Source organism: Echiichthys vipera (genome assembly GCF_963691815.1).
Source record: "Echiichthys vipera genome assembly, chromosome: 6".
NCBI lineage: Eukaryota > Metazoa > Chordata > Actinopteri > Perciformes > Trachinidae > Echiichthys > Echiichthys vipera.
The window spans coordinates 17412851-17436339 of NC_139831.1; the positions used below are offsets into that span (position 1 = coordinate 17412851).

Genomic DNA, 23489 nt, shown 5'->3' on the forward strand with positions numbered 1-23489 from the left:
TCTCCTGACCCAGTTGAGAATACTGGCTTTCCACAAACACCAGAACCACAGGATCCGTTCTGGTCCCTCCGGGATCGGCCCCGGGGCCCCCCGAGACGCCCCGCAGAGGTAGCAGCCGGGACGGAGTGACCCTTGGGTCGTCGGAGTCGGCGGACGCTCCCTCGGCCCCGGGCGCGGGCCCCTCCGAAGGCTCCAGCTCCCGCTTGACACCATAGAGGAAGTAGGCCGAGATGAAGACGCTGACAGTGCAGAAGAGGAAGAGGAGGAGGAGGAAGTCTGCAGGGGGAGAGACGGACAGCCGACGGAGGCGTGTCACGCATCCCAGCATCGTCTCGCGCCACACCACTCCGCCCCACCAGCCCAGCAACACAGGGACAGTCTCTCTCTCGGTGTGGGTAAAAAAAAATTAAAATAAAATAAAATGACGAGCGGGGACTTTTCAAAACAAAGTCAATCTTGTTATGCAGCTAAACACAAACGTCGTTAAGGTAGCAGCTGCATCAGCTACTGGAGAAAGAAATGAGACGGTCTCACGCTGGCTCTCTCCTCATATTGCAGCGCTGCTTATGTCACCATGGCAGAGAAATAGGGGGCCTTGGACCGCTGGTACACACTTATACCTCAGAGGAGGGCTGGCAGGGCCGAGTCACTGGTGGAGAAAGATGATGGAGGACTCCATCACCTGTCCATCATGTGAACCTGCCAACCATGTCCTGGTTAGATTTTCCTCGCTTGTTGATTGGAGGATGATCTCTTGAGAAAAGCAATGTCACACGGGTCATCTCAGCAGCACCATTCCCTTAGGAGTCGAATCTCCTCTCCTAGAAAAAAAACAAAACAGAGGAAAATAATGTCAAAATCTGAAAGCACAACAGCTCCTATGGAACAAACATATTGCTTTCTTTTGTTGTGTGGGTTTATCTGTGTGTGTGGGAGATGTGTGTGTGTGTGTGTGTGTACTGTCAGTGCCAACAAAAAGTACACTCCAAAAGTAGTCCTTGTGTTCACCTACACAGAGTAAAAGCTGCCAATTTCCCCCCTACACATACACACGCTCCTAACCCCTGTGTGCGCAAACACACACAAATTTCCTCCCTCACGCAGCCTCCACACAATCAATAGCAGAATGTGAGTGACAACAAAGCCTTGAGGCGAGCCAATTCCCAATTCAGACCAGTAGGAGTGTAACCCCATACAAGTGAAGCCATCACCCGCAGGGGACACTTGCCTTCTATTTCCCTCAAATCCTCAACAGTATCCAAACCAGAATGGGAGTGCAGGAGACGGGAGGAAAAGCCGACCTGATGGGAAGTGATCCAAGAGCAGAGGAGTGCACGACAGTGACAGACAGTGCTGGCAACATTAGGATCCTTTACCCTCTCATGCTCAATATACATCCCAGACCCTCTGCAGACCATCATAATATACCGGGCCCTTAAATCAATCTCCATCGAGCCAAGTGAGAAAAGTACAAGATGTCAGCATGAGAACGGTGTGAGCTAGTCACTTACAAATACATCATTTCTCCATTTAGAGGCCTGGTGGAGAGAACAAGACAGAGCACCATTACGTTTGCATGGAAATGCTCTGTCCATTAGGCTGGAGAGAGCACACGTGCACGCACCGCACGCACGCACAAGCACCTTTATAAAACCCAGAGATATCACATTCACAATCCAAAGGCATTAAACAGTGACCACCAAACCATCAAGACTCTTCAGGCACAAATCAGACATAAAAGGATTTGATAATGCCATCGCAGGGTTTATTATTATTAGTAACACTATAAACCAGGGTTTAATTAAATGTGAGTAACATTAAAAATACAAGAGCGGCCATACTATTCTCAATGCAGTAAATCCCATGGGCTGCATTTATCAATAAATTCTTGATTTTTCACAAAAGGAGATAATCAGTCCATACATTATTTCTAACACAAATTACCTCCAGATAATCCTTTGATTATTGAAGTTATTGCTCACGTAAACAAAGTATCACTTGGGGACAAAAATCAAGCCCATACAGCGTCCCTTTAATGTAATCAAGGTCAGCATTCTGGCGAGCAGCTCTGCCCCCTCTATCCTTCTGGCTAGGCTTAACGTGAAGTCTTAAATCTCCCTCTGAGCGCGGTGGAGAAAATCACACTTTTTCTACTGACTCGTGTCCAAGTTTTCTCTTCACGGGGAGGCAGAGTCGAATGTAAAGAGAGGCCGTGAAAAAAAACAGTGGGCGTTCAGAGAATGTATCGCAACAGAGCAGACAAAAACCAACAGCCCTGGTCGCTTGAAGATCCCTGCGGTACTTTTGTTTGTTCGTTTCTGAGGGAGTCAGGGCTCGTGTCGTGGCATATCAGAGTATGATTTGCAACAGGAAATGACCGCTGCTGGAAACAGTGAAGCAGAAGAGAAGACATCGGAGACTACTTTCTTTTCTTTTTTTCAAGTGTTGGCACTTTAAGATAAATAAATAATAGAAATAAATCAAAACTTCGAATGATGGTATTTCTCATCACCAAATCCTAGTTATAAGAGTGGATTTAATGAATTAGTTTATTCTAAAAATCATATTTCAAGTTTCAAAACTACTTGTTTTTATAAGCTATTGCTGAAATGTGATTATTCCATTTTCTGTGTATTGAAAGGTGCCCTGCAGATGTCTCTTAGAAACTAAGCTTGTGTTTACATTCAGTCACCAAAACACATTGTGTGCATCTTTGACAACAAATGGGTTGAATGCATTTCCTTCCTCATAAAACATCTGCAAGATTTTTAAAACTTTGCACAACCTACATCTTTTTTCACTGACGATCTACTTCGCTGCCTTAGCTGGGCCATTGTATGGACTGTACAAAATATAGACTTCTGTCTCTCCATGACGTCACCCACAGGCTTTTGAAGAGCAAATAATGTTAAAGAGTGCAACTCCAGGTGGCTCCGGACACCACCTAACTCCCAGCTAATCCAAAATCTGGCAAAGAGATGGAGCGTAGATGGTGGCTGAGGAGGGTCGAATGAAGCCTGCAGTCTCCTGCGATGGCACCCACTTGTAACTCAAAGTAGCATACCCATAATTATGAAGAACTTTAAGCCTTAATATAATTCAAACATGTGAATAATACAAAAATATAACCATCGCAACATGAATGTGTAACTTGCCACCACATGCATGAGAGTTGTTTTGATATAGGGCATTAACTTTAACACTTCAATAATGTTTTCAAACACATATCACCCAGCTCCACTCTAAGAAAAAAGGCAATATTAAAGTCATTTTCTGTTAACGACTAATCACAATGAAGACGTGTTAGCTCCGTCTGCAGGGAGACGATGAGCTCTTCCCTGGCTCAAATGACATTGGTGACAAGGCGCAGATTAAATGGTGACACGACACAGAGTAGAGACACAGAAAAACCTCATTCCTTGCACAAATCGCAGCAGCGATGACCGCCACCCGATGTTGACCTTCAGACCGATGCAGAGAGCTACAAGCAAAAGGAGGAAGGGAGAGAGCCGGGGGGGGGGGGGGGGGGGGGGGATATAGCACTGGCCGAACAGAATAATGACTAATGCATCTTAAATGTCTGCCCGACAATCTCACCTAATGTGTCTTTTACCGCCTTTGCCATGTATACCTTAGAAGAAGCCTAGATACACCCACAAAACATCTCTGCCTTCCTTCCCTTTAAATAACTGTTGCAAAAATGTAGAGGAGGAAGAAAAGAGGACATGAATATTTCATGTCGAGCTGATGAGAGGTATAGCCAACAGACATATCCGTAAGTCAAAGAGCAGCCAAAAGGTGCGTAGAGACATGAGTGTTTCAGTCTGCCACAGAGAGTCAGCGTCTTAACTCATGCATAAAGTGAGAGGCAGATGGAGACTAATGCATATCTGAACCTTTTCATTCTCAAAAATGGAAAGAGCGCAGACTGAAAATGAGCTCTGTAATTGCACAGGTGGACTAAAGTCTCCCTAAATGGGCGGGGGGCAGATAGAGCAACAAGAGGAAAAGAAAAACAAGCAACAAAGGGAACGGACAATATTAGCGGAGAGGGAGACAAAAATCAGAGAAGACAAGATGACTCTACCTAAAAATGAGAAAAAAATTCCCCTCCAAGGCGACCATGTATCTCAAGGCCTAGAAAATGTCAATTAAAATAGTCCCGCTCGTTATTTTACAGCAGCTGAAAAGATGGTGACAGAAGGAAGTGGAGGCATAAACAATAGCAGGTGATGGCCGAGAGGACAGACTAATGCTTTTCCTCTGGGTGGGTGGTCACTAAAACCTGCTCCCTCTACATCATGGGAAGCAAGCCAGGACCATACTGCTAGATTAATGAGAGACGACGAGGAACAGGGGGACTGAGCCTGGTCCTCAGCTGTAACAACTCTCTGGGTAAACAATGTTAAGGCTGGCCATATGTAGCCTCGCACGTCCTGTTCACTCTCCCTCCTCCCCTCTCCTGACACTGCTGTTGCGCTTCTTTTTAAAGTGTGAATAAGACAGAGTGTCCCAGGGCTTGCGGGGAGAGTCAGTACATTAACACTGTCAACCGGAGTCTGGTTATCCGTGGGTGATCCCATCGACAAATAAACTTTTAAAAGAGAGCTGGACCCTCTGAGACCCTCAGGACTTAACAGTATCCCTTTATCCCCCTCCCGCCGCTGCCCCTTCTCTCTCTTCCCGATCTGTCCCCTCGCCACTGACTGACAGAAATAAACGACGACCCTCTGTGTTCAATCACCACAGGCCTTGGCAACCACACGTTCTCCATGGAAACGCCAGAGTTGCGTTGTGTTCGGAGGCATGGAAACTGCGCAGAAGGAAATGGGGAGGGAGCGCTGTAATCCATAGGACGCTCATCAAAAGGCTACTGTTGTTGTCACTTTTTCTGTCTTAGTCTGTGTATTGATGTACCCCAGTGGCTCGATCACAGCGGAGACAGGACCAGATACTCATTACAGCGACCCAAATTATCTTGCTACAAAGCATGTTTGTTTTGTTTGCATTTATTCCTAAACAAATATCACTGAGCTTTTGTGCAAACACTCAGGCTTTACAAAAGACAAGAAAACACCGGGGCACGGGTCAAGGTTAAGAATGGGTAAGAATGACGCCAGTGTAATCCCCCAATCTGTAATCCTGTTAATCTCGACACTGCAAACACTAACAAATGTGCTTATGCCAGTTCTGTTACTGTTGCGAGATGCCTTGAAGGTTTAAAGAAACAAGACAATAGAGCGAGGAGGCGAGGATTGGATGTCGTACTGAGATAGAGAGGTCAAAATGAGATGCATCTGCACTCTTCTTCTACTTCTTGTTATAAAGTGGTGCATGTGTTACTTACCCAGCTTCAAGACCACTGTGCTGGCGTTCTCTGCCACAAGCTCCAAGAAGCAGAGCTAAAGCACATTTCTGTATTTGCATTCAGCCTCCTACCCTTTCCAGCGAGAGATTAAACTTCAAAAAGCAGACATTCACATTTCTTTTGAAGCACATCTAAAGCAACAAAACAGACACATGAGGAGCAAGGACTCGCCGCCTTAAAGAGGTTACATTTAAAAAGCCATGATCGCTGTTTTTTTCCCTTCCTTAAGCCAGACTTGGCATTCATCAATATAGAATCAATCAATCAGAAATTTGAATTCCATTTTATGCATCCATTGTGGCTGCTGCGATTAAAGGCTTAGGGCATGAAACAGCGTGGAACGTGACGCCGTATTTTCACTCCAGCTCGAGCCTCCAACCCTTCAGCCAATCTGAATGCTCAAGCAGGCAGCTTCATTTTAGCTGCAAACATTTACACCGACACTTCCCTCTCCCTCTGTCTCATCAATTCATTTCATGCCACCGCGTGAAGGACAGAGGACTCGGGAGGGAAATGTAGTTTTGCCTTCTAATTCTCCGAAAGTGACTTTCAGACAATTTCCCCCGTACCAAAACCATGCGGCTGAATTATCACATCATTTTTCAGCACCTCAATTTACTGTCCCCAAGACTGAAGCAATTTCACAGAAGAAAAATACCTTTTCCTCAATTCACCCGTGCCCCTCCAATTACATCTCAAGGCCCTACTAGAAGGCCTCTGTCCTGGCGCTGTCGTAATTGAAATGATTGCAATGTTATTCGTTGACACAGTAATGGGACAAAGATGCAGGGACTCTTCTTCAAATCCAGACAAGGGAGTGCAATCTTTTCCTAAGAGAAAGTACGGACAATGGGAAGACAGAAGAAAAAGTGTGTTCAATAACCGTTAGAGAGAAATGTATATATAGAGGACTGTATATTCATCACCAAACAGAACGAGATCCCACCCTATGTCTCCGACTCAAATTCCATCAACACCGATAATCATCCGTGAAGATAACCTGAGCAGACGCAGGCGTAATGGCATGATTACACATTCATAATATGTGGGGACGATTAGGACCAAGATGAATAAAAACACAGGGCAGAGAATAAATAATACATGGCGCTCTCAGAGTCTTTTTCATCTTTGAAAAGGCTCCCAAAACCTCCCATCCTCTTCAGATCGGGGGATCTCGAGCAGGAGGGATCTGAGAGCAGCAGGAAGTGTAACATGGATTACCTCTTCACAGTGTGAAAAGCAGCGCGGCTGAGCTGCGCAGGAGCCATGGGAAAACTGGCGGTGTGGAGACGGAGCGAGGAAAGGGGTCATTAGAGAACGGTGGAGCAGAGATGTGAAATGGTGTTTCCTCAATGGTATTACTCCTCTGGGTGGTGGGGCAGAGTGGCGAGAGGCGAACAAACACCTTCATCGATGGCCTAGATCACCTCGATGCAGCACATAAAAAGCACTGCACGCATATATACACACAGACACACACAAACCACCGCCCCTCCTGCTGATGATAACCACAGTATATCTATTTATAGACACTTGGTGCCCCATTTACAGGCACAGGGACACTAGATCTGTACAATAAAATATATATATAAAAAAAACAGTTGGAGACCATGGAAGACAAATTGTATAATGCAAACATTTATTAGCAGCCAAGGAGGAGTCAGAATAAAAAGAAAGCTGAAACTCTATTAGGGGACACAGTCACAAATGACAACAGACCCTAACAAAACGAAGGCGTCATGTCTAAATTAAGTGCAATCTAATTCATGTGACTACACAGTGGACAGATTAATCAGAGAAAGAGAAATAATTGACCCCACTTTGGAGGCTCTGCATGTGATTTCATGTTTGAGTGGCATCGCAGACTATTAGCAGCAGCCGCGGGAGAGGAGATCCTACGGTCTTTTTTTTTTTTTGATGGTTTGACATCATGCATATGGATGTCCTGCAGGCTCAAAATTACAGCGGTGGCATGTTTATGTGTGGAAATGATAGCAAAGGACCTGAGGCAAAGAGTTTCCCCCGCCGTCCTCCTACATGTCTGAGGAAGGGGGGGGGGATTGGCTCAGTCTATTGAATTTCTGAGAGGAGAAATAGGCTTGTAGTGCGTCGGACAGCCAGCGCGAGGCACAGGGAGGTGGTGGCAGAGGGAGGAAGGGGTCGGTCATTTATCATTTTTGTCAGTTCTGGTAGAAAAAGGGAGGTGGGGTATGGGGGCTTTCATATAAATTGAGTGTAGGTGGAATCAATGTGGCGTTGTTGTTGAGAGGAGGGGAGTGTGGGGGGGGCAGATCAATGCTGGTGGGAGTGACTGTTTGTTCCCATTGTTTATCTACTGTCATCTCAGGACGCCGCTGAAGGACAAGGGAGCACGGCCGGCAGCACAATGTCTCCATCGGGACTGAGGATTCGTAATGGGTCTCTCCTTATACAGACAATGGACAATCACTCAGAGGTGAAAGTCATACTGCTCGTGGATAAGGCCTGAGTGTGTGTGAGTGAGCGTGGGAGTTGGGGGTGGCTGTCCGAGTGGAATCGGCAAGCAGAGATAACAGTGTGGTTTCACACCGCAGGGTCTGCCGATCAAATCAACTGCCTGTTCAGCTGAGAAAACCCATCCTGAACCTCTGACTAAAGCACAACAGTTTTATTAAGACTTTTATACCTGCAGCAGAACAGCAATAACAGATTTGCCGACCTGACTTGAACTAAGAGATGCTTTCAAGCAACAACAACAACGTCTCTCATGATCACACACACACACACACACACACACACACACACACACACACACACACACACACACACACACACACACACACACACACACACACACACACACACACACACACACACACACACACACACACACACACACACACACACACACACACACACACACACACACACACACACACACACACACACACACACACACACACACACACACACACACACACACACACACACACACACACACACACACACACACACACACACACACACACACACACACACACAGAAATGATGAGCTAGATTCCAGGTATTATCATTCCCGGGGGAGCCCTGCCTCTCCGCTACATCCCCTGTTTTTCACACCTCCCTCTTCCATCCTCCCTTCTTTCATGTCCAGATAAGAAACGGCCCGCACTGATCCGACTGTGATTCGCACAGCAGAAATGCGTTCCCATGGGAATATCACAGTGTGGAAGAATAGCTGACACAAGAGATGAGATTCTGTTGTGCTGCCCATATTTTTGCCTGCGAGATCAAAACAGATAGGATTTTTCCCCCTGCATGAAAAACGTGCTCATAATCAGCTCGCTTTCAAAGCACAATCGCCAAACAGATAAATGGATGGTGGTGGAAATTTGTCGGGAGGGCTGTTTACTGTATGTTTTACATACACAAACAGTGCACACTTGACACGTGCCCCCCAATCGCTGTAATTGCAGGCACTAAATGTGTGAAAACTAACTGCAGAGACAATACCCAGCCTCATGATTGGTTTATTGCAATAACAATAATTACACTCCCAATTGTAGCCCCGGCCATGAATTATATTACAAATCCTGTGTGTTTCTTGAAATTGAGGCTCGGCTCCTGCTTTTTTCCTTTTCTCTCTCTCATACTTTCTGCCTCAGTTGCGGTTTTTAAAACAACCTCAGTCAAGCTCCACTACTCTTGCCAGTAATCCAACGTGGCAGTGCTCACCCCCCTTAGACTGTTTCTGTATGACATTAATTCAACGGAAAAGGAGATTTTTAGAAAAATCTATTAGTGGATCAACAAATATAAGACGGCTCACAACAATTCCATGATAAGCTTAAAAGGTGCTGTTGTTCCAGCCCTTAGTGTCTAAGAAGGGCACAAAAAAGTACATAAATAATGTATTGCCAGACCGACTATCCAAACAAATTACTTAAGACAAATTGTAATAAAAAAAAAATCAGAATGACTGACTTTATAACACAACCAGTGCATTTAGTTTCCGAAGTTTCATGATAAGTCAAACTGACAGAGGCTGTGTATAATAAGGGTTTGATAATGTTAAATACAGCTGTATCTGGATGATACAACAGCTGCTATTTTTTCTACACCTTTACCTACATTGTGAGGTCAAAAGAATATACTAAACAAATAGGAGGTGAATTATTCCTTTTAGTACAGAAAGGTCACCCAGTAAAGAAGGACTAAATCTGACACAGCAATGCAGCTGCCAAGAGAAGGCTGTCCTCAAAAACGGAGCATCTCTGCCATGAAGGACACTAGTGACAGCCACCGAGAGCCCTGTAGCTAGAGATGGGAGATACTGTTCATTCAAAATCTGTTGCCGGGGGAGACTCGCCATTTTATAGAACAGTGGTAAAAGAGAAAGCCACCGCTAAAATAAAAATAAAAACCTCACATGACACCTCAGCTAGAGTTTGCCAGAAGGCATGTGGGAGAATTTGAAACAATGTTGAAGTTGGTTTTTATAGTTTATAGATAAGAGAAAAAAAATGGATCTTTTTGGCTGTCATAAAGCTATGTTTGATGTAGGCCGATTGCGTCGCTTCACTAGAAACTCATGATCCCCACCAGGAAGTTTGCTGGTTGCAGTAGCATGCTCTGCAAATAGGGGATAATAGGGTAAATTCATTTAGCACTTTGAAAATAACATTTATACATTAAGGGGCGTGTTGGGGGGTGTAGGGGGTACTTCCTCAAACATTAAACCTGGCAGGTCTCCTATCCCCTCTCCCGCAAGTCTCCTCGTGTTCCCCGAAATAAACACAGCTCCGCCACGGCTCACTGTTATCCATATCCCAGCTTTAGTCTCAACTCTGCAACTGGCCGAGGCTCGCTCGCTCTCTCTCTGTCTATTTCAGCGCCTCGCCGAAGCGTTCTACTTGTCTCCGGCCAAGATGCTTTTCCCTTCCTCTGTTCTTGTGCTGGACCAGAGGGTGAGGTATGTGTGGGTGTCACTGAGCTGACAGGTCTATCTGGGCTCTGTCTACTGTGCTGGCTCTTCCCATTTCCCCTCTTCACTGCTGCCTCTACAGCTGCTGTGTATCCTACCATGACAACACACACACACACACACACGCACACACGCACGCACACGCACATCTGTTTACAGATGGGGGTAGCTGGGGCCAGTGCACAGGGTCAAGCCTCCACACTCGTGCGTTAACATGCACAGCAGAAACCCCAAAATGGTCTTTCCCCAGTTAAGGGAATAATCAGATTATTGAAGTACCCTACATATACATGAGCGGGGGAGAATGATGGTAGTAACTCAACGTAGGTGGCGCTCCACCAACATATAACTGGTTGGAATACGGCTTTTCTTCTGGTTGACCCGTGTCAAAATCACGACAACTTGGAAAGTTGGGGGGGTGGACGACTTTTGGACTGAATTACGACAGAAACGGGTCTTTTTGGTAGTGGTGTTTCTGGTCATGGCAAAGTCCTCCCTCAGTTTAAAGGTTAAGCTTGTGCTGTTTTTTCCATGTTTCGGGCCAGTTGCTTCCTTGTTTATTCTGTTTCCGGGTCAAAAGCCACTGCCACGGAGTGGGGAGGGGGAGTTATAACCCACTGAGCATGCACAGACGCAAACCCCTATCATAAGCCGAGAACGCTGTCATGGAGTATTGCCTTAACTCAAATATAATCAGGTTTTTAAACTGCTTGTAAATGCAATGACTGCTGCATGCACGGTGTATGTCTAGAACACAACACTTTAAGATTAAATCAATATTTTTTTTTTTTTAAGAGAGCAGGAGAAAGAGAGGGGTAGGTGTGTATTCATATGGTAAGAGAGCTATGCTTTTCCCTGTCATTTCAAGGAAAGCTTGTCAGAGTTATGGATTAAATGTCACTGTGCAGCATTGTATGCACGCACACATTGCCTGAAATAAAAGTGTTTATGTATACGTGTGCACATTTACGTGTTGCTAGGCTCACGTAGGTTATGCGTCCAAACACCCAATCTGAAAAGCAGACTGTCATTTAGTGTGTTAGCCATGTAAAATCTAAAACCTGTCTCCCTCCCCCCATCCATAACTGGCCAGCAGCTGCCAAAGTCAATGCAGTTCAGGCACACGCCGTCACCATAAACCCTATGTAACACATTTCTCATTTGCTACGCCTCTCAGCCATTTGCTCTGCAGAGCACACAAACAGCAGTTTCACACACACACACACACACACACGCACACACGCACACACGCACACACGCACACACGCACACAGAGTGGTGGGGTGTTTTTTCTCCCGCTGGCTGTAACAGGTGTGTGGGGGTAGGAAGTAGTAAGATGATCCAGCCATGAAGACCCACTCCTTCTCCTCTTTTGCCAATACATCCCCTGCTATCCTTCACCTCCTGAAGGGAAACTTACTATCAGTCCAGCAGATCAATACTCCCTAGCCTCAGGATATGAGACTCTAAAGTTAACTAGAAGCACTTAAGGAGAGGGGAATCTGTATTGATTACAAAGGGGTTAATGAGACCCTCTGTGCTGCTGGCTACGCTTTTTTTGAGATTGGAAATGCGTGACTCGGTCAGTTAATTGATATAAATTGGTCACACACACGCAAACACGCAAACTTGATTGCTATTGTAAGAATAAATAAGACCATTTTACAGCCCACTGCTTTGCGTTTTGACACGAGTATACACACAGGTGAATTAAGGCTGAATGAAAAACTTAAAATAGCTCGTCGGTCAGAGGAGAGCTCAGTGTCATACTGAATCACTGCAGACTGAACTAGATGACCAGAAAGAAAGCAAACTGCTAAATCTTTTATCTGCACTGCAGGTAAAAACACTGAGTAGGATAAGGTTCAGGATGCCACGACATCTTTGCTCCAATATCAATTATTCAGCATTGCCTTTTCTAACCCTTTAATTATACATCACTGTTAGAATAACAAAGGCTAGGGACGCTTGCTGTGTTCCTGCTTACAAAGGCTGCGACAATGAAACCGGATGGGGGAACTTTAGCCTTAAGGTAGAGGTTGGAGGAAGACGGAAGCGAAAAGGCCTTCGGGCTGCTTCGCCCTGCTGTCGAGCTGTCATTTATGATGTGTCCGCCTCACCCACTGTGTGATCAGAGATCAAAGGGTTAACTGAAACTCTGGCCTATAGCCCTGCGCTTACATTATTCAACAGCTTGTTACAACAGCCTGCTCCCTGATCTCACACACAGGGAGACAGAGCTGGAAACTCCAGGGAGGGGAACACTAGGGACGAATAGCCGGATTAAGAAAAAGGGATGATAGAGACCGGGAGGCTGGGGAGACGAAAGATGGGATAGAATGAGGGCTGGAACTGAGGGGTATGAAAAAATAAAAAGGTGAGGGGTGGAAAAAAGGGGGGATTCAATAGGATGAAAAGAGGTATTGAGAAAAGGGAAGGATGAGAATGTGGTGAAAGATAGTGAGAGAGCACAGGTGGACAGAAGAGGACGGTTCTCCGTCCAAAGCTGCCTGTTGCCACTGGAGACCGATCAGAATCACTGAATATGGGCGTTTAACCTTTGACCACATACCTAATGTATTAGCTCAGCTCAACGTTTTGTCTGGAGAAGGCAGAGGCTTCATTTTCCAGCCGTTTCACAACACAGTGGCAGAAATATGCCACGTTCCATTTACTTCCATCTCAATTATGATGAAACGCAACGGTGATTGAAGGCCTTTCCTCACAAAAATGTTCACATCCATCTTTTTCTTGCACTACTAATTCTTAATAAGAGACACCTGAATATTGGCTGGGAATATGTCTGAACAGGTAACACTGCAGGATCCACCGGCCTTAGGCTCTTCTGAAATACACCCAGACACGCACAAAAAAACAACATCCATCAGATGAGCACTGAACTGACAGCGACCATGTTTTGGGAGCGCCCTGTTTATAGTCCCAGACTCGCGCTGCTGCTCAGTGAGCGGGCTCCTTTGTTCATTAATTGATTGGCCTCCCCTGCTGGGCCTCAGTAACTAGGTTACACAGATCCATGAAGAGAAGAGGATCGGCCCCCCCGGTGAAAGGCGCAGGATAGATAGACGACTGCGGGGCAGGAATCCGAGTGTTAATATAACTAATGGAGTGAGGACGACAGTAACTTTATTGAAATCACCCTCATCTAATTAGAGTAAGCAGCTGATGAGAGCAAAGAGAGGGACTCCATTATGCAAGGATGAAGTCACCGTCAGATCAACTGGATGGGCGAGGCTGCAGAAAGGTGAAGTGATGGCTGGGAGAGAGCGAGAAAGAGAGCGAGACAGAGAGAGAGAGAGAGAGAGAGAGAGAGAGAGAGAGAGAGAGAGAGAGAAAGAGAGAGAAAGGGTGTGATGTTCATAATCCAGCTGTCACAGGCAGATCACATGCTGACGGGAACTTGTAATATCCCATCACTTTGCTCACTGTAACCGGCTAATATAATGGAAGCAGGTTAGGGAAAGAGATGATGTTGTTGTGGACATCACGCTGAGGTCACTTGGAGCGAATGTCTATCTGAAGCACCCGACTTCAAGTACCACACCACTTTAAGAGACTAAGAGACCTCTGAGACGACAGCTAGAAACACAATGTACTCGCTTTGCTATAATCTGAGGGAAGTAAAGGCAACAGTTTTTACTCACTACTAGAGGTTCCTTCGTTCCTCTCTATATAATAATCACAGGAAAATTGCCCTTGAGTACCTGTGAATTTAAAAATTAGGGCTGCACAGTAAATTTTTATTGTCATTATCTTATTAATGAACTGTTATAATAATTATTAATCTCCATCTCTCTAATATCCAGGCAAATGGACAAGATTGGGGTTGTGGACGCAGTCTGGTTTGCATTTGTAGCTTTGGTCGTATGCAGGTAAACAGTCGGAGTGGAGAGCAGAAAAAGGGGCAAAACACAATCTTAGAACCCATCTGCTATTGTCTGACGACACTTTCGCTTTTTGCTATTTGTCTACATTCATATGCAGATATCTGTTCAAAAATATGTCATCTCTCAACTCCCACTCCCGCTTGCGTCTCAAGTTGCTAATCAGTTTTTTTAATCCAGCAAGCAATACGCTTTATTTCAACAGTATACTGAAAGCAGCAGTCTATACTTTATAGACCTTTTCATCTGAATTCCATTGCTAGGCAACAGCCTTGGTCCTTGGTAACTTCCTGTCAGCTGATGTAATTCACATACACTGCAACAGGAAATAAACTAGGACTGTTTTGGAATGTTAATGTTTACATCTTTAAAAAGGTCAATATATGTTTATATTGGGGATGGGCAGAAGTAGTTGATTCCAAGATTCGAGGGATCGCATCAATTCCTCGAGGGCCAATCGAGTACTCGTTTTTTCAAATCTGTTTTGAGAACGCAACGGGGTCTTCCTGCAGGAATAAGAATGCACCGCAATACAGCCTGCCCAGCACCTAATGCTTATTCTCAATCAACAGTCACAGATGCCATTTAAGGATTTATTTTTGCCAACCACAACTTCAAAACATTGTTTTGCACATACGCTCGGCTGGCACAAAGGTAGCAGGTATAAGCAGGTTCTGATTTGCAAGAAGGCTCAAATGTTTGTACCGGTGTCTGTTGCGTGCACGCACAAAAACCTTGAGTGCCGCCGTTTACCCATCGAGTTAATTTGAAACAAGGAGTACTCGAGGAATCATTCACTCACGGCCATCCACAGTTTAAATATCAAAAGTAATATCGTTATTGTGCTACACAACAATGTTATCCCATACTTTCCTCACATTCTGCAGCACTATAATAAATTAAAAAATGCTAATACTGTTTGTTGTTGCACAGTTTATGTATAGTATTTTCATTACTGTGACTCCCTTCAGCTCCTCGTTGGCTGATTTTGGCAAAAAACTATTTTGCTAATTAGTTTTTGGTCAGAAAACGAGTGTCAGTCGTTCCGAGAGAATGCTGACGGCGGTACAAGTGGGCTGACCTCAAACCACCATGTCCAACAAAACCATAACCACTAACCAATGTCTTTGAAAAAATGTCAAATAAGAGGTTAAAGACAGACTGTTCGGGGAGGAGGTTTTTTGTTTGCTGTGGAACAGACGAGACAGCAAAGAAGTTTTCTTACCAGTAAGCAACAAAGATGAATGAATACATAGCTACATAAAGCCTGCAAAAGGACCTGTGACTCAATATTCTGATTTAAAGAGGAATGAAAACCTCACAGCAAACTGTAAAGATCCTGCCCAGCCCCGTAACTCCTTCAGTAACAGAGACAGAGACATGCTGCGGCCTCCCTGTCTGCACACGGCACAACAGCTGAACTAACTTACGGTCTTCATCTGCCCCGCATTCCTCAGATGATACAAGTTTCCACCGTACACTTTATCCCTCAGGTGACAGAACTGAGCTCCCTCCACTAACCGAGACGGACCGGGTGATGGGCGACGTTGCAAACAGTTTCACTATCAGCCTGACGAATATGGGCGACGTGTGCGCTAATGGTCAATACCGGGGTTGCGAGGTGTGGTTGTCATTTGCAATCACTCGGAATCCAAAACAAAATCAAAGATGGCCTCGGGAGGAGTATGACTCTGCAAATTTTTTTAGCTGGCATAGTACTTCTCAGTCCAAGTGGGGTGTGAAGGCCCGCAACATAATCTTCATATATTATTCGATCCTCCCACCCCCGAGCGATGGAGTCATAATGCATTACAAGCTCCACTGAGGCTCGAGACCCTGAGCAGCAGTTGACCGCTCCTCACGAGAGACGACTTCTAGGTCACATGAGGACAGCGCAGCAGTGATGAGGTTAATATTACTGTCACCGGTAGCTGGAGGGAGAGAAAGAAAAAGAAGCAGAGTAAAGGAGAGAAAATGAAAGAGAAATCTAAAGCATTTAACTTATATTAATTTAGACTGCAATACCCACTCTGCAAATTGCAAAAGGAAAAAGCAGTCCACCTCCTCCCCGACAGCCACGCTAATGGTGTTGTCTTTAAAACCTTTATCACTAATTCATTACTTCTGATTTTCCAGCAGCAAGGGTTGAAGCTTTGTCTTCTGTCTAATTGAGAGCCAGTGGCTTCAGGCCCTAATCAGTCAAACCTACTAACAGCTTTCCTCTGGTAAAGATGAAGTCAAAAACAGCAGTATTGTACTAGTAGGCCATTTGCACCGTGCGCAACTTGAAATGACTTTCATTTCAGACTCTCCATGACGGTGTTTTGTGGGTAAAATGTCAGGCTTTAATGAATCTTGAGGTTTCCCGCAGTTGTCCTTTGTCAGAAAGCGGATGCCGTCATTAAGCGGCACGACATTCAAAGGACATGCCATAATCCTTAAGTAACTTTCAGCGCTCAATGAATCAATCATAAAACTTTCAACAACAAAAAAAGGTGAAAAAAGCCATTTTCTTTTCTCACTCCGTCTCACTTCAACCCCAAACTCTCCCCTCGCAACGCCGAAGCGTACACAAGTCTAATTAGCTGTGTCGTATCCCCTTGATGACTCTGCCGTTTCCCCTCACTGGGAAGATTAACCACCACCGTGCTAATATCGGCCTCTGCATCAACACAATTAGGTGAGGAGTGAAATGTGAGGCGTGCCGACACATCTCCCGGGCTTCATTAGGGCACACAAAAGACAACTTGATGACGGACAGGTCGCTGTGTCTGCAGGTTGGGGAGGCACTTAGCAGGTCCACTCGGCAACTCAAGACTGTTGCCAAGGGATGTGGTTAGAAACTTGTCCTGGATAATACAGTACGGAAAGGCTTATTGTTGGAGGTAGAGGTTATAAAACAAGTTCAAAGGCTCATTCCAGTATTCTTCACTGCAGTGACCAACTATTAAAAAAAAAAAATCTCCTTTTGGACTTAAAAAGGATAACTTAGGGTCTCATTGGTGCTGATAACTCATCTACATTGTATTTAATTTGATTAATACAGGTTTTTCATCTAATTTTGATAAGGGATGATAATGCATGAATCATCAGGGTTAGAGCTTTATACTGTATGTAAGTGATTAGATTATATCATTCACTAAAAATCAAATAACAGTAGGTCTATGCTATCCACCGCTGACATGACTGGAATGAGCATATGATTTTATCCTGTCAAAATAACAGTAGGTCTATGCTATCCACCGCTGACATGACTGGAATGAGCATATGATTTTATCCTGTCAAGTTTTGAGGTAGGAATCTACAAAATCCTCAAAAAAGAAAAACTGCCTCATTCTGCCAAAAGTTCTTATGCATGAGCTTCAGTGCTGAGTTGTAAGGTGAATATCAAATCAAAGAAGGCCAAGTCCATCTTTCTCTCTCTCTTTGTCATCCGACTCCTTCCCAAGTTCGTCTCAGGAGGCTGAAACTCAAGAAAGTCAGGAAGGAGAAGCATCCTTACAGTTTGACGTGGAGCCTGTTGAACACAATCCATTGTTTTAAATGGTTTCCAGATGCTTTCGTTTTGCATTTTCTGGGCACGATCTGTCATTCTTTTATTCAATCTTAAGCCTTTTCTATTAGTTCTAATCAGCCGAGCCACTGCCCAATACATCCTTAGCGAGCAAGTGGACTTCTGGGACCTTTGGGTGCGTTTGTCATCTGTTTTGTTACAAGAAATCCTTCAACAACTACTGGAAATCATGTGCTCGATACACAACCAAAGAAAAACCCACAATTTCCCAGTCCACATGCAGCTTAATCAACAGCTTGTTTATGCCAAGAATATATTTCGAGGAGAACACTGAGTATTTGTCATTTCAAGGATTTGTTTTTGGCAGGTTAATCATCAAAATTACATGCAAGGCTTAGAAAGACAAATCTTTAAAAAAATAAAATAAAAGCAAATTTAGCTGCACAATATCCCACCATAATCAACATGGCATATTACAAAATATGACCAGTTGCATTAATGATGTCATTAATTAAAGGCATAAATAGTCATCCAAATGTAAACCAAAGACTAGCAGCCCTGTCATTTAACATCAGATGACAGAGCTGGAGCCTTTAATTAACTAACAAGGCATACAGAAACAACACAGGACAGCAACTCAATCTCACATACTAATATTGTGATTTCAGTTACATCATGAAGTATGTATTAAGTATAGTGCATTATATTACCCCTGAACCATTAGTTTCTAACAGTTATTAATGCCAGCAATTTTGATAATTGTCATATTTCAGGCAAAATTGCCAAACATTTGCTAGTTCCAGCTACTTAAATTGGAAAAATGTGTCACGTGATCGGAAATAAAACGGTTTTGTTTACATATTTCTAATTCATTTTTTCTATGTATGTGTTGTTATACAGTATATTGTAGTTGTTGTTTTTTTAACATACTCCTTTCTATTTTTCTTATAATTTCTGTCTATATTTACATTCTAACTGTAATGCAACCCCAAATTCCCCTTTTGGATTAGGTACATTTGATTAGCATTTTTTGACTTTTTTTCCAACATTTTAAGAACCAAATTAATTAACTGATTGAGCAAACTGTGATCAAATTAAAACAAAATAGAAACAATTGTTAGTTGCAGCCATAGTATAATATCAGGGTTCCTACCTGATATATATATATATAATTATTTTTAAAGCAATCACTAAGGACATGTAAAATAAATTAAAAAAACTCAAATTGTATACATTTTCCAAAATAAATACTTACTGGGTCTTTAAGGAAAAAGGCAGACTCAATATAAAGTTTGTTTCTCAAAGTGCCAAAAAGTTCAATCTAAGTATGCAGCAAGACGCTCCTAAATGAAACCAGACCATCCATCTATCTATATAGGGAGGATCTATGCCATCTCTCATGTAGTTTCTCAGCAAAGTGACAGAAACAGATGCCATCTTGACAACATAAAGCCCTGCCATGTACTATGATGTTAACACAAATATCTGGACCAGCCTTCAAAAGTTGATGTTGCCAGATTCTTGCGTGATGTTTTCATTCAGGCCTTCAGACCATGTAAAGGTTTCCTCCTAGCAAGGAAAACTCTTTCACTGCAAGAAGAAGAATAGATGTGGGCAGGAAGACAGAGATATCCCTGTGATCGGATATGCTGTCATCTGACATTAGAGCACATAGACGATATTTACAGCTTGCTGGAAACATCTGTAGGTTCATGGAGAACTGTCAAGCAGGCAGGGTAAACAACATGCTTACTACAATTCCAAGCCCCCATGCTAACCAGGCCTGTCAATCATAGGAATCAAGCTGCGTTTCAGATATAGATGAGAGAGGAAGGCTACGCAACGAATGGTACAGCAGCCCGGCAAACGGGTACACCACATGAGAAAGAAATATGGCACTTAATTGCAAAAGACAAAAGAGAGAGAGTTTAAGACTCAAAGACAAACAAAAACACAACAAAAGCTCAACTAATTGAGATGTTTTGCTCAAAGAACTGCAGCCGATCATTTTGTGATAACTTGAGCAGCGAGTTCAAAAAATATGTAACAGAAGAAAAATAAAGAGATGCCACTGAACACACTAGAGTACAGAACAGAGCAGAGAGGGAAACATGCAAAGGGGAAAACAAGAGACCTAGAACAGAGGAAATGTAACAAAAGACAACAGAACATAGTCGGAACACAGTGGAGCCGAGCATAACACAGCAGAACAGGCTGTAATTGTGTTGTGCGGGACTGACCCCGGTGCATCCCAGCAGGCATTGCATGATGAATGGGCCTGGCGATGACTACATCCCTACGTCCCTCCTCCTCCTCCTCCTCACATGCTCTTTTCTCTCCCTCTCCTCTCTGTCGCCACTATTAGCCCTCCTTCTGCCCCCCCCCCCCCAACCACACTCTATTCAGCTGCTGCCATCCCACAAGATTAATTTGCATTCAGTTCACTAAGGGCACGCTCACACTATCCTCCCGGACCGAGACCCGGACTTTAGGGTACTTGTCCCCCCTCCCTCTCCCCCCCGCGCCCCAGCCCCGTTTGTACTCACACTACCAGGGCCTCGGCCAATGCTTCTTGCTGTCCATACGCCTTCAAGCCGTAACACGTCACACGCATTGATCGCGTGTGTGGCTTTGTTTACAAATCTTTCCACAGACTTCGGAGTTTTTGTGCGTCTTGTCGACTGTTTTTGAATATTTTCATCCGACCAAATCTGCAGTAAACACAACGTGAACCTTTCCCCACCATTGTTGATGTTGTTAAATGTCCGCGCATGGTCCGTCCTTCTATTTACATGTCCGAACAGGCGGACATAACGCTACTGCCGTAGGGCTCGTGCGCGTGCGCGTGCACGTGCGCACGCTCGTGCTCGTACATGTGCAAACGGCTCCGCTAAAGCCCACCTATTTCAAGCGGGCCGTGGCGGCCCAGCTGGCCCCAGTTGAGCGCGGAGCGGGTGCGCTCACACTACTTAAAGGTACTAGACTTTAGCTGAAAAACCGGTTTTGGCCGCGGCCAAAAGGATAGTGTGATCACGCTCTTAGTCCTCGTATTGTGCTCTGACACAATGACATATTACAGTGCATGGCACACCTATTAAACATATAGTCTAGCTTGAGGGTCAATGCTTTTATTTTTGGTGAGATGGTTATGATAGAGTACAAATACGTAGAGCAAGAAGCATGAGGCTTGATTGGTTACAAACACAGAGAGAGGCTCTGACATGCAAGTCGCGACGGAATCATTACAGGAACAGTTAGATAACCTCGATTAATGATTCACTAGACCCAAACTAATAAACTGGGTCAGATTGTGTTAGCAGTGGTAGCAAGTGCGGAGAGGCCTTCAGGTTAGGCTGTGCAAGGAGGAACGGCAGCAGCGGGAGCGCAACAGGGAGAGAGCAAGAAAAAGAAAATTAAAGAGGAAAAAAACGTGATAGAGGTGTTGGTGTTAGACCCTGAGGATAGAGACAGTAATGCATGGGAAATGGGCTTTTTCCTCCAGAGTTCTTCGCTCCTGTTCTCTTTCTACTGTTCCATCGTGCCCACGTCCAGGAGGAGCACAAAGAGGGAGAGCAAATTTAATTTACTACACCATCTATAGCTATCATCCTTTGTGCCGGGGGGGACAAGATAAATGGATTCTGTATTTTAAAATGATGAGTGAAATAAAATAAATAAAACAGGGCACTCAGGAAAAGATATAAGAGACAATAGCACGGAGGGTGGCAGCGAGGAATGAGAGCAGTGTTTGGGGGGGGGGGGGGGGGGGGGGGGGGGGGCTGGGAAGCTGGGAGAGCGTTATCTGGGCCAGATATTAACTGTATGGTTATCATAAACCAGCTCAGAGGCATGGCCATCTGGAGAGGTCACAGGTTTACTCACACAATCAGATCAGGGCGGAGATGGAGGCCACTGCCGACAGTACGGCGTCCAAACATGGAGGTGGCTGAGGGGTTAACCACCCATTACTTCACCCCGCTGCGCTGCACAATATGGGGTTGTGGTGGCAGCGTGTGTGTGTGTGTGTGTGTGTGTGTGTGTGTGTGTGTGTGTGTGTGTGTGTGTGTGTGTGTGTGTGTGTGTGTGTGTGTCTCCTTCAGAACCCATAACGCACCTTTAGGCTGTTACTAAACAAAAGGGAGCTCAGCTTAGTGACATCATCACACAGACTACGCCTGTGTGCGGGATGCAAGCTGGAGAGACAAGGGCGTGGAGGATGGAGGCCGTGGACTATGTGGGAGTCACATTACTCCCCTCCAGCTCCTCTCTACCTGTCACATAAGCACTTTGAGGACTCAACGGTAAAGCCGGAGTCTTGACGACTTCAAATGCCTGTTTTTCCGGGGTAGATCAGAGGGATGAAGGGAAGAAGAAAGAAAAAAAAGACAAATCTAAAAAGCACCAGGCTTGCTCAATGTGTAGCCCCAACATTGTGTTGTGGGATGTCTGGAATTTCATTATTCGGATTCTTGACTCAAGTTCATCCACTGCTCAGTCCCACAGTAGAAGAAGAAGAAAAAAAAAAAGGAGGCCTCCACCCCGGTCCATTGAGAGCCAATGAGCTCTGGTCAAGCTGCAGCAGAGAGTTGGGGGCCATTGCAGAGAGAAAACAAACATAGACCTCTGGCCAGGCGCACACACACAACCCGGCCCAGACACCTGTGTCCCATTCACCAAACATATCCGGCCACTTAACACTTCACAGAGGGGGTAGGGTAGTGTTTGTGTTTGCAGGCTTGCACAGCCCAAGGTGGCTCCTTTAGTTTAGCTTCTTTAGCCAAACAGCTTCCGACCCTCTCTGTAAGGACCAAATGCTTGCAGCTGTAGCAGGTCCCGCTGAGAGCAGCCAGCCATTACGCGACCATCACAACTGACCCTGTTCGAAGTTGCATCGTCCGAATAAAACTGGCCAAAAACTGGCAAAATTAATTAATTATTTATTTATTTATTTATCCTGCTGTCATTTGCAGTCACCGTACTCCGCCATCCTCCTGTCTAGATGCCTCAGCTGCATCTGGACTGACCTCGGGGTTGCCAAAACCTGTCCCATACAGACTGGGACAGGAACATACACACATATAAAAAAGACACACACTCCCCTACCACCCAGGATGGATGAGAAACAGCAGGTCGGGCAGACACAGCACCGCCTCGGATCAGTGGAGGGGTATGCTTGGAGCTGCCAGCAGCTAAACCTCGGGTCGGCACCATTAGAATTCTTTCCACCTCAGCAGTTCAAAATGGAGAAGAGGTATGCCATCAGCTGTGGTCAGTTTGTTACGGTAGATTCTCAATGCCTCGATGCAATTTAATGAATTGAAATGAAGATGACCCATAACCCTGGAAATGCACTCATAGTTTCCAAGCTTGATAGCAGGGCTGAGTTGTTTAGAGGTAGTGGAGGCTGCTCGCATGCCACAATGCTTTGTTTGCAGTGAAGCCAAATGCACTCACAGATGGGAGCCGACTGGACACCAGATGACTTGCTGTGGTGTGGTGGCGTGGTCTGCTTCGAGGCTAAGAGGCAGGGGAGAGAGGGAAAAGAGAAGAGAACAGGGGCGCTGTGGGCACCAGATGCCCGGCTAAAGTTTCCTCAGTCCTGCCGTCCAGGTGGGAAACCACAATGCCCCGGCCTGGTCTGATCTCAAGGCCGTATCACAGATGCGCATGTTTTTATTGTGTACTCTTGTGCTGGCCTCAATTAACACAAAGTAAAACTAAATCCTCTATGTGACCTTGTGT

The 23489-nt window shown here is 44.9% G+C and overlaps 1 protein-coding gene across 1 annotated transcript in view; it reads right to left on the reverse strand.

The window, feature by feature from the left end:
* The window catches only part of LOC310948378 (bifunctional heparan sulfate N-deacetylase/N-sulfotransferase 1-like), a 44152-nt gene that overhangs the window by 14753 nt on the left and 5910 nt on the right, over positions 1-23489 (reverse strand). The window contains 1 exon segment of the mRNA XM_083915470.1: positions 1-821. Coding sequence (XP_083771596.1) covers positions 1-328 — 328 coding nt within the window. The 5' untranslated portion in view covers positions 329-821.